Below are 11,744 nucleotides of genomic sequence, written 5' to 3'. Positions count from 1 at the left end.
AAAGGTTAGGAGAATATTTGTGCATGCGGTCATAAGATCTTAATTTTCGAAAAGATAGTAGTTGTTTGACATTCGTTTCGCTAAGAAAATTGAGTATCGGGCTATTAATACATATTTGTTGGACGGAGTGTACAGGAAAACTACGCAGTCATTTTCGACGATGTATTATTAGGCAACTGAATAAAGATTTAGTCGTATCAGCTTCGGTGCCAATAAACATTCTGTATAACGACAAACACCTCCTTCAAAATGGCCCATGGTGATAATCGAATTAAGGTTAGATGGACAGCAAAGGAGAGACTAAGAATATATCCAAAGAGTGTGTTTATCACATATTATCGCATATCAAGGCATAGACAAAACAGCCCCAACGCGCGTTGGGCACCGACTCAAGTTGATGGTTGCACCATAACCTCTATACAGACACAACTAACTTTTGCCTGTCTCGAATCTCAAAAGTATGCTACGGTAACAAAAGTTTGAATCAAATGATGACGTTGTCGTAGAAGCTAAATCATACTTCGAGGGACTTGATAATATTATTCTAATAATGTTAGAGATTTGTTAGAGAAAGTGTTAGTCTGATTATATCATTCTTGATGAACATAGACGACATTGCCTACCTTGCATCTCCTCATTTCTTGTGTTTTGGCTCGTATTAGCGTCGCAGCATTACATAAGCAATAATGAGAGTGGAAGAGGGAGCAACATAAAGAAGCATAGAAAATTGTTCCCAAGAAGTTTAAGTTTCGCTTTTATCTAATGAAAAGATCTCTGTTATGTTAATCTTTTTTGTTGAGCGATTGAAACAGCTTTGAAGAAGTCTTGGGCGTTTGTGGTTGCGCCAAATTTAGCGAAAAATATTCTAAATGCAGAGCAATAAAGAATCTCCATCCTCAGTAATAGTAGAACCGCGAATGTTTACTAAATTTTCTAAGTATGAGTGAAGTAGGGAACTAACGTAGTATACGTGCATTTAATTAGAAAGAAATACTTACCACTAGCTCTTGACGAACAATAATGCAATACATTTTGGAACAATTGGTAATTTTATGAGTAGATTCGGGATCTAAAATACATGATTTATCTAATCCACCGTTCGTATAGCTGCAGGTATAACATCGAAGGGCTGCGATAAAGTTTTGATTTTGTTATATAATCCACAAATTGAATAAAAATCAATGATAATAAAATTTAATAGTCAAAGCACCTACCAGTTACGGAACATGTCACAAGCAAGAGTAAGAAAGCAAGGCAATAGTTCGTATTTGTGAGCATTGCGAACAGTACGATGTGTCACGTTTTACTGTCTTTTTTAAGTGACACAGTTCTTTATTTAATCAATAATAACTACAATTTTTATCTTATTGTGTTTTTTATCAATATGTAACCCATTTGCCTTTTCTTTCTTTCTTAAAACTCTTTAGGTTCAAGTTACGTCCTGCTCCTCTACCCCTTCAGAGCACAAAATATGCGAAATTCAATCGATAACAGTGGGAATGCCGACTAAGCGTTGTACAAAAGGTATATTATATCAACTCTATCAAATGACTGATTCATTTTGAATGTAAACTAAACCTTTGCCCACACATATATAAATAGAAGGGACTCTAAAGCCTTTAACTACTGAAATGCAAACCATGACTTGTGGTGGCACATCAAAGGGTATTCCAAAGACGAAGCCGTCTGCGAGTTCTCCAGTTTGCTTTAGAAGTACACGTTCTGCTGCAATGGTAGCACTTGCTCTGAGAAATCAAAGCTTAACCGGTGCTAATAGCAAAATTAAGAGCTTTCACACCATAAATGCAACCAATTCAGCTGAATCAACGTTTTCAAAACCACCGACCATCGCACAACCGAATGCAAATGTATTGAATGCGCATGTCAATGGAGTTAATGATATGGACAATGGAGAAAATGGTTCTAGCGGATCAGATAATGATGGTGTATCGAATAGTTCTTCGTCATCGGCAACGGCATTGAGACGTTTACATTTCAAAAGTGGCGGACGGAGTTCGAAGAATATTCTAACCTCAAATATTGCTAATATGTCTCATGTAGCGCGAAAAACAGTTACTACGAACGCAAATTTACATCACGTTGCAAAAGAAGAAAAACAAAATTGCTCTTCTTCGTCATCTGTTCCAAAAGTTATCGTTATGGGCTCTTCAAGTGGCTCGATTGCCGATGCAAACATAAATACATCTACCGATTCAGCATCAACCATGATCACAAATATAACGCACACAGACACCTCGGAAACCGTCGATTCGTTAGATTTTGGTAATTAATTTAATTTATTAGCGTAATAAGTAAACGGATATATTCGCAGCAAGAATCGAGTAAATATTTATTAACAGGAAAGAAAAGTATATTCGGTTGCGACCGAATTATTTTTATCCATCACCTATTAAAGATTGAAAAAAAGGAAAAATATAACAGTGCATAGGGTGGGTGTGGCTAAATTTTTTCTATTTACGTACAATAATTTTGTGGAAATGTCGGTTATCTATAGTAGCTTATTAGTAACAGGCAAACGACACGGAAAGCAAAGATATTCTCAGTTCTAGTTGTGTACACGCGTGGTCGTTGTAAGCACAAACAAAAGAAAAATTAAATTTTGATACCCTATAATATTGGAGACGGCGTGGTCAATGTTTTCCATTTTTACACAAGTACTACAGCATCGTCCATAGAATATAGTTCAAATTTTTGTTCATTCACCTACTGTAGTTTATAAATAATAATTCGAAAGCCAATCTTTTTTCCTATTGAAAAACAGAGGTGTTTTCGATTTACGTGCTTCTGTAGGCGCATGCATCGACCTATAGGGTTCATTTTTAATGCCAACCCACGTGTAACAACTCCCACTATCTCTACCAAATTTAAAACCGATAGCGGCAAGAAGAGCGTTTATAACAGACATTATGTTGATGGTCGGACGGACATGCGTAAACCGATTCAGAATTTGATGTCGATCAATAAAATATATACGTTCTGGGTTCTCTGAAACTTTCTCCTCGGTGTTGTAAACGTTTTGACAAAATGGATATAACTCTCTTTCTTCGGTGATGCGTATAAAAATAGTATTAGTTTGGGGAAAAAGAAATCCATTATTTTTTCGGTAGATGGCTGTACTGATAGATTTCTCGTAAAGTATCGATCAAACAATTTCAGATTTATGCTCGTTGGAAAGGTGACATTTCGCAGTAAAAAAAATTCTTTTGCTGTTTTTTGTTTGGTGCATTCAGTTGTGAGTTACAGCGTGTTAAAAATAGAAGTGAACAAAGAGAAAATTCGGTACATTTTACAGTTTTTCTTTGACAAAGGCGAAAATGCAAGCCAGGCGGCTAAAATTGTGAATGGTGTTTATGGTTGCGATACTGTAACAGCCAATTATGTGCAATTTTGGTTTCGTAGATTCAGTTCAGGAATTTTTGATGTTAACGATGCACCTCGCACAGGTAGGCCGGTCGTCGAAAATGTCGATAAAATCGGAGAAATGATCGAAGTTGACCGGCATGTTAGCAGTCGTAACATCGCCCAGGAGCTAAAAATCGACCATAAAACAGTTTTAAACCATTTACACAAAGCTGGATTTAAAAAGAAGCTCGATGTTTGGGTGCCACACCAATTAACAGAAAAAAACATGATGGATCGAATTTCCATCTGTGAAGCCTTGGCCAAACGGAATGAGATAGACCCATCTCTTAAACGGATGGTGACTGGAGATGAGAAACGGATCACATACGATAACCCTGTGCGAAAACGATCGTGGCCAAAGAGCGGTGAAGCACCTCAAACGGTGGTCAAACCAGGACTAACGGCCAGGAAGGTTTTGCTATGCATTTGGTGGGACTGGAAGGGGATTATTTATTATGAGTTGCTTCCATATTGCCAAACGCTAAATTCTGATCTCTACTGTCAACAACTGGACCGTTTGAAGATAGCGATTGACCAGAAACGGCCAGAATTGGCCAACAGGAGAGGTGTCGTGTTCCACCAGGACAACGCTAGGCCACACACATCTACAGTGACTCGCCAGAAACTTCGGGAGCTTGGTTGGGAAGTTTTAATGCATCCGCCATACAGTCCGGACTTGGCACCAAGCGATTATCATCTTTTTCTTGCATTGCAAAATTTCTTTAATGATAAAAAATTGGAATCTAGGGAGGATTGTGAAAATCGACTACTAGAGTTTTTTGCAAATAGAGACCAGGACTTCTATGAGAGAGGCATTTTGAAGCTACCTTTCAAATGGCAACAAATCATACAATAAAACGATGCATATTTGACCCAAATCGGACAATCCGAAGCATGTTAAATAAAATCCTGAAGTTCATATAAAAATAATGGATTTCTTTTTCCCCAAACTAATATATCCATAAACACGTCGAATAGTTGAACGATGAATGTTATGGTTTTGGTCTCGTCTCGACAACCGTCAAACAGCGATCAGGGTTGAAAAACGTTGAAAGATACGTGTAGTACGGGTGGCCAAAAGTGCATATTGTAGATTAAATCTCACGAACTGAGATTTCGCAAACTCTTTGTAATACGCATTTTGTTGAAAGTCGTCCCACCTCTATGTGAGCATAGATAATTTCCGTACATGATCTTTAATGTGAAGCAGAAATTAATGTATCTCGTGTGCACGTGAGCGGTAGTTGTTGCGTTTCGCTTCGGAATCATGAGCATATTTATAATAAAAAGTCTAAAAAATATTAAACTTGAATAAAAACGTTCCCTAATTGTTAATGTCAAAATATATGAATCCCAATTGTAACGGGGGAAATCAATGCCATATGTTAATCATTACAAAAGGGTGGGTGGGCTTCGGTAACCTCTTCTCGTAGCGTTAATATGATTATAATTGTTATAAACAAACAGTGGGATTGCTTTATTCACTGTTTGTGGATGACACGATGTTTGTGCGCATATTAAATAATTTTTATTATGCTCTTTTAACGATATATATATTTGGTCACGTTTCTACAAACCAATCTAAATGTCGTTTCGGGGCTATCAGGTGAAATAACAGAAAAGTTCGTTTCAATTCTTTTAATGAAATGCAAATATATTTTTCTTTTATTTTAAATTAGCCATTTTAAGCCGAATAAACCAAAATGCGTGCTATTTTGTTAGATTTTTTATGACATTACGGGCCTCTTTTCAAGTCAGTACTATGAATAAAATTATGGAGAACCAAAAATAAATGGCGGCGGAAATAATACGAATGTACGAAACTTCACAGTCCTTATGACGCAGGGCGGTGCCTTTTCTGTTGGTCAATTCCGGATGCTTTACCCCAATTGCGCACTTTAATCACATCAGTTGTTGAAAGGATAGAGTACAGTCACTCATATGATCAGGATGAAGCTGTGCTTGATGCACAATTTCTTTTCCATTCCACCAAACATAAAGCAAAATCTTACTTGACGTCAATTCAGGACTTGTGCAGCTTCTTGCATCGTCTTTTCGCACATTAATATCGTATGCGGCACGCTGTTCATCGCAGTCACATTTCGCGTCTTTTTGCAGACAAGTCCATTAAATATTTCACTCTTCATCCAGCAACCAGATACCCAACCAGCAAGCTTCCTCTTGATTCAAAACACGATTTCGGCCTCTTTTTGATTGGGTTTCGTAAAGGTCTTGTGCAGTTTTTAAAAGATTTGACCAAATTTATCAACCATGGGTCCACCAGCGCTCTTCAAATATCAAAATTTCCAGAGATATTCTGTAAAGCATCTTCACCATAAACACCACGAATATTTTTGCAAGTCTGCAATTGTTTATTGTAATTAACTACGGACTGTCGCCTGTCAAACGGGTAACAAACAATTACCACATTTACCTGGCTCTAAAGATCTCTATTAGAAAAGCTGACGTGAACATTTTCGTTTACGTAATATGTGGCGAGTTTTTCTTTGTCCAAAAATACATCGTTCTTCGTAGAAAACACATTCTCTGGAAAAGATTTCAATACATTGCTAAGCAATTATTTTTATTACATAAACGTTAAATCGTTTGACTTTCATTAGCAACTGCAGTAGATTTGGTTCCAACTTAGACATATTTACAGCCTACACCACTTGTGGTGGGAAGAGCCCGCAAATTGATGCGATCCGACCAATTTCGGTTAGTGTTCATCCTTGCACCATAACACATTGCAGCAAAACAAATACAAACATACAGACACACTTGAATTAAATTAGGAAGAGATTCTAAACCGATCGGTATAATAAAAAGTATGTCTATCACGAGTCATTCACAGAAACTTAATATCCCCTTATACCTCAAGGGTGTACATTCAAACGTTCATACAACAGCATAATTTATCGTGGCATGCACTTTATACGGGGTAGTGGCGACCGTTCAAAAAATACATGCACAAAAAGTACTTTACTTTATCAACTCGGTCTTGACTTTGGGCGACAAAATTTTGATTATTTTCTTTGAACACGTCAATAATACGTTATTCAGCTTTGAGAAAGTTTAAAAATGAAAATGTAAAGGTAATATAATCGCTATATTATAGTATATTGATATTGATATTATGGAAGCACTTCATTCAATCAAAGCAATTAAGTTTACGGAATGATAATTAATTTCACTTGACGAGGTTTTAAGAGATTCTTAACGCTTTTATTGTGTTTTGATGAGGTAACCTTATTTTAGTTTGCCCCAATACCCAATTGGGTTGTTCAAAGATCAGAGTAAAATGTGAATTGATTGCTTACGTCTTCTTTGCAGTTGCAGCCATACTCGGGCATTGTACCAGAGTAGACTTACGTGATGAAGGTGACATTTTCTAGTCTCTTTCCATACCTATTTTTTACTAACATACCATATATTAAAAAATTCTTGAAAGTAGCTCCTAAAAGCAGATTTTAAATTTGTTTAGATTGTTTGAAAAGTATTCCCATATAGATTTATGTGATGTCCACAAAAATAGTTGATGTTTTCTAATTTGGACGGAGTGGGCTTCCAATTTCGACTACATCTTAATGCTAACAATTTAACACATCCCTGTTAGGGCATTTGGGGAGGTGGGAGCCGTTGCTAGTTAAATATTCCATTGCACGGAAATAATGTGTAATTTTGTATGTACTTCCAAAAGAAATACCAGGCGAAGTGGCGTAAGGCTTTGAATGGGCGTCTATAATCCTTTTACTTGCTTTTCTTTCAACACGAGTGCACGACAACTGGAAAAACTAATTCAATGTTTCGTCCACAAATAAAAATTAAGTAAAGTAAAAGTTGAATATGCATTTGTCCGTTAATTTGCTTGCTACCGAAACGCTTGCTAAGAACTTGACTTGAAATTTTTACCATATACGACGTACATGCCGATTGAATGGATCTTCGCTCTACCTTGCAATTAAATATCGCATCCAAGCTAGAGGGGATATTTTATGGGGGTTCAAAAATCTGCTTTACTCTATTTCTTCACGAAATGAGATGGAAGAAAATGAAATTAATGTATTATCTTTGTTTTCCCGAAGGCTCAATACTTTCTAGGTTAGCCCATACTTATTAATGTAATCAATACTTCAACTTTCTAATTTAGATAATGTACTTAATGCAGGTGACAATTCCGGACAAAGTGAAACAATTTTTAGTTCGCTGGAAGAACCTTTACTTACCGCAATTCAGATGGACTCTGAAATAGAGCTGACCCACTCATCCGGATCACATTCCCGACATGACTTACGGGATAGTATAGAGGTAAAGTGCAATTGCGAGCACAGCTTTCAGGGAGCTGGACATTTGCATATATATATATGTATATAAATAGAATTTACTGGTGTTTTATTTTCTTCTACGTAGAGTCAAGAATCTTGTCTGTCCATAACAGGGGAACCGTCATCAACAACACCCCTTCTTTCCACTTTTGCAAAACATTCTAATGCGAATGATTACGAAGTTGATAAAAAGTGCTTATCACGTTCTTTACTTGGTGGCCAGACAGGAAGCTTCGACAAACCATCATCTCCAAAATCTGCAAGTAACCGCGAAAAGTTATGCCGACAATTTAGCGAAAATGCGCGCCACCTAGTGGAAGAGAACATGCAATTAGCAACATTAGAGGGTAAAATGAAAAGTTTTAGTAAAAAACGATCCTTGCATCAAAATCATCATCGATACGATGGATGCGCTACGTCTATGGATGGTAAAGCGTCAATATCTCTTAAAGATCAAGCTACTGTTGCAGATATCAGCGAGACAGGACCAAAACATCTAGCATCTTCTTCTAAAATTAATTCCGCGCCTCCTACCTTAAAAGATAGCAATTTTTTCGGTAATGATTCATTAACAAACAGAATTGATAACAAACTATGCTCGTCATCTGCTCAAAACTTTGATCAGCGCAACAGTTCATCAACTTCGTCGTCGGAAAGCAGTACGAAATCTAAAGATGGTGAATGTATTATGTTTCCTTTTGATCGTGAAGCTCTTGATTACGAACGTATACAACGGGAATGTTATTCCGCAAATCAAGCCTTAAGCTCTTCATCTACTACAAGCGAATCCGAAGAAGTTGAACGTTGTTCTGTTTACGAGCGAAAATTAGCCAATCATCTGGAAACAATTCATTCAAATGATATTTATCAACATTACACACTACTATCGAAATACGAACAAAGGGAGAAAAAGTTTACTGGGAAAAGAAACAAACGCTTAAAATCAGACGGTATCGTTCCAAAATATCTACCTCCCGTAGATGCATTTTATCCGCAACCGAAGCCTACTTCACCGACGAATTCCCAATGCTCGTTGTTATTCCACGCAAACCTTAACAAATTTGACGATATCGCATCTAAATTTGATCAAATGCCACGAAAACACGGCTCCAACGCCGATATAGTCTTTAATCAAAGTATATCCCCTTCCAACGTGAACGCAATTCCAAACGATAGTAACAATGATATAGAAAAAAACTCTTCGAAAACTAACGTATGCATGACAGCTTCATTTCTAAATTTACGTCCAGACGCCTATGGCAATAGGTCAGGCAAAAAATCTTACAAATCAAAAAATTCATCAGCAATCGACGAAATGGAAACCGCAGTTAAAATACATGAGATCTTGGGGAAATGTCAATTGAACAGTAAAACTTGTAATAGCCTGGGAAACGTGAGCGGAACAAATTCGGGTGAATCTATTAATGTGACAGCCAACCCTATGGAAACAGCGGTTTGTACACAGCCAAGAGCAACCATTGTCGTCCAACAAGTACGTACGTACATATCTATTTTTGGAACAGTATTTATTATATATTTTAAATATAAAAATATAAGTAAAACTAAGAAATATATAAAAATAAATTATCATCAATTGCTGGTCTTTCTTTTGTCCACTGTCAGCCGTCCCTTAGCTTAGACAACACGGTAGAAACTTTGTTAATAAGCAATGAGAATGAATTCGTAAGCGTTGAACAGGACAAAGAAACCACTAATCTTATGTCTACAAATAAAAAATATTTGCAACCTGGACAGCAGCAGCAACAACAAAGCCGTGCCGATAACATAAAGCAATTACTAGATGTGACAAGCTCTTTGACGCTTAAAGAGTTGAGAGATTTTGAAATGCGGTACGTATTGATGTATGCTCGCAAATGATAAATCACGTTGAACTTTTACAAAATAAACTATTCGCCTAGTTATGATGTTGCGTAACAAAAGATTTTAAAACACCCTATTCCACGTTATGGTTACCTTCACTTCACGAACTTTCAAAATCAGTCGTTACGTGGAGGTGGTCGAAAAGTGGTCTGAACCGATTAATATCCAATACTATTTATTCTTGGGACAAAACACGTCTGTGTATCAAACTTCGTAAAATATCTCAAAACTTGCGGCCTGTAGTGTGGTTAGGAGTAAAAAAGACCGACAGATGGCCAGATAAGTTTAAATCAATTCAGAAAGTAATGAAGAAGTTGATTCCGAATCGATTGGTATAACAAAAGGTGCGCCTATCTCATATCCTTCGGGATGCTGCGCACATCCACACACATTCACATAAACTTAACGCACCACAACTGGTGCAACGTGTAATAACGAAAATATCAATTTAATTACACGTATAATTGTTTGGAAATTTAAATAAGTTACGAGAGTATACTCTAAAGTACTTCGAGCAGTAGCTCGTCGTACTAATCCTAATTGGTCTTTTTTTGGTTTAGTAAAAAGATTCAGGAACATTTTCTTTTTAATTCGATCTACTCACAGTTACGGTTCGCCTCATCACAGTCGTTCGCAATCGGTGAAGGCATTAGGCAGTCGAGGATCGGGACGGCCGAACCAACTGTGTTTACCACAACAACGGTTCAGGTAAAACGCTCGATTATTTGATTTATTGACTCAATAAATAATGTATATTTGGCTCATACAGAGTGGCTTCAATGCCAAATACTGGCGTAGAAGAAGAATATTATAGACTGAGGCATTTTTCTATCACTGGAAAAGGTGTAATCAACCGTGGAGATTCTTTGAGAAGTCGAAGAAGCCGGTCAAATAACAGCGTAGCAAGCTCGAATTCTAGGTACATACTACACTAAAATTTTGGATTTTTGTTCACCTCTTTTAAAAAAACTTTAATGCAGTAACGAGCTCTTAACCACCACCCGAGTTCCTGCTGGAAATTCATCGCGAAACTCAGCAAATTGCAGTTTGGTTTCAAGCAGAGAAAGCAGTACATCAAATCCGGGCAACGGACCCTACAGGTAGAATAGATAGATATAAATGATATTCGTTCACTTTAGCACTGAATTGAACATTTTTTTTCTAATAAGTGAGTTTCATGCCCGTTTATCATTCGCCTGATTGATTCGAACCTATATTCCTTTATATTCTTTTAGGGTTTTAATGCTTGGCGCCACAGCTGTCGGGAAGAGCTCATTAGTATCACAGTTTATGACTTCGGAATATTTGCATGCCTATGACACTAGTATAGGTGAGCCTAATTTTTCAAGATCCTGCAGAGTTTTTGAATAAATTTTTCTGATGAATTTTTTTTTTTATACCCACCACTTTTTTTAATAATAATTTTTGAATTTTTACTCGTTACACTCGGAAATTATTAAAGTTAGAACCCTGTAATTTTCCACATTTATTTTACGAAGCATTCTACTCGGTACGTGTAAAAATGAAAAATATCCGCCATCCCCATACAAAGTTACAAGGGAATAAAATTTGTTTCTTTCACTTTTTGAGGTTTTATGCTTATTTATCGTAACGCAATCAAGACCGCATGTTTAAAAGTATTTTGTACAATCCTTAAATAAAAATATATTATCTGCCTAAAAATGGGATAATTCTAAAACGATACGGTAGATACCGCGATTAATTTTTTTTAATAATATCCGCGATATGGGTATCAAATAAGAGAACTTTAAGAGTAGAATGCGAAAACCATAGTGGTGAGTATGCGAGATTCGGATAGCGTCGAATATAACTTTCTTACTTGTACTTTTATGTTTCTGTGAATTTTTTCATACTCACTCTTCACAAATATGCATTGTAACTACTCGTTATGTTTTTCATAATTCAGTTGGATTATGTCAATTAAAGGCATATATGAGTGGGATTCCCCGAAATATGCACAGAGTAAAGATGTAATGGATTATTTATGCAATTTAATTTGGTTTTTCAAATTATGATTTATGTTTCATAATACATTATGAATGAATGGATTATAATGTGCAAACCCAAAATAAATTCTTATTTGAGCCATGACAA

General features: G+C 36.5%; 2 protein-coding genes across 13 annotated transcripts in view; one reads left to right on the top strand and one right to left on the bottom strand.

Moving 5' to 3' along the window:
• The window catches only part of LOC119640906, a 1,820-nt gene extending 518 nt beyond the window's left edge, over positions 1 to 1,302 (bottom strand). The window contains exons 1-2 of the mRNA XM_038039237.1: positions 1,215 to 1,302; positions 999 to 1,129 (exon numbers count right to left, since the gene is read on the bottom strand). Of these exons, the coding sequence (XP_037895165.1) occupies positions 999 to 1,129; positions 1,215 to 1,278 (195 nt within the window). The 5' untranslated portion in view covers positions 1,279 to 1,302. The remainder of the gene's footprint in view (positions 1 to 998; positions 1,130 to 1,214) is intronic.
• Positions 1 to 11,744, top strand: part of LOC119640903 — a 38,098-nt gene that overhangs the window by 23,621 nt on the left and 2,733 nt on the right. For 11 of the 12 annotated variants that reach the window (XM_038039224.1, XM_038039228.1, XM_038039232.1 and 8 more), the window contains 9 exons: positions 1,428 to 1,524; positions 1,603 to 2,283; positions 7,592 to 7,731; positions 7,834 to 9,240; positions 9,372 to 9,598; positions 10,236 to 10,337; positions 10,399 to 10,548; positions 10,610 to 10,729; positions 10,865 to 10,959. In XM_038039224.1, coding sequence (XP_037895152.1) covers positions 1,500 to 1,524; positions 1,603 to 2,283; positions 7,592 to 7,731; positions 7,834 to 9,240; positions 9,372 to 9,598; positions 10,236 to 10,337; positions 10,399 to 10,548; positions 10,610 to 10,729; positions 10,865 to 10,959 — 2,947 coding nt within the window. In that variant the 5' untranslated portion in view covers positions 1,428 to 1,499. Of the gene's footprint in view, positions 1 to 1,427; positions 1,525 to 1,602; positions 2,284 to 7,135; positions 7,525 to 7,591; positions 7,732 to 7,833; positions 9,241 to 9,371; positions 9,599 to 10,235; positions 10,338 to 10,398; positions 10,549 to 10,609; positions 10,730 to 10,864; positions 10,960 to 11,744 lie in introns of those variants that run through there. The other variant, XM_038039234.1, reaches the window with a different exon arrangement.

Source organism: Glossina fuscipes, unplaced genomic scaffold (assembly GCF_014805625.2).
Source record: "Glossina fuscipes isolate IAEA_lab_2018 unplaced genomic scaffold, Yale_Gfus_2 133, whole genome shotgun sequence".
Classification (NCBI taxonomy): Eukaryota; Metazoa; Arthropoda; class Insecta; order Diptera; family Glossinidae; genus Glossina; species Glossina fuscipes.
Note: the sequence above shows the minus strand (reverse complement) of the source record. Positions and strands in the feature narration are given on the sequence as shown.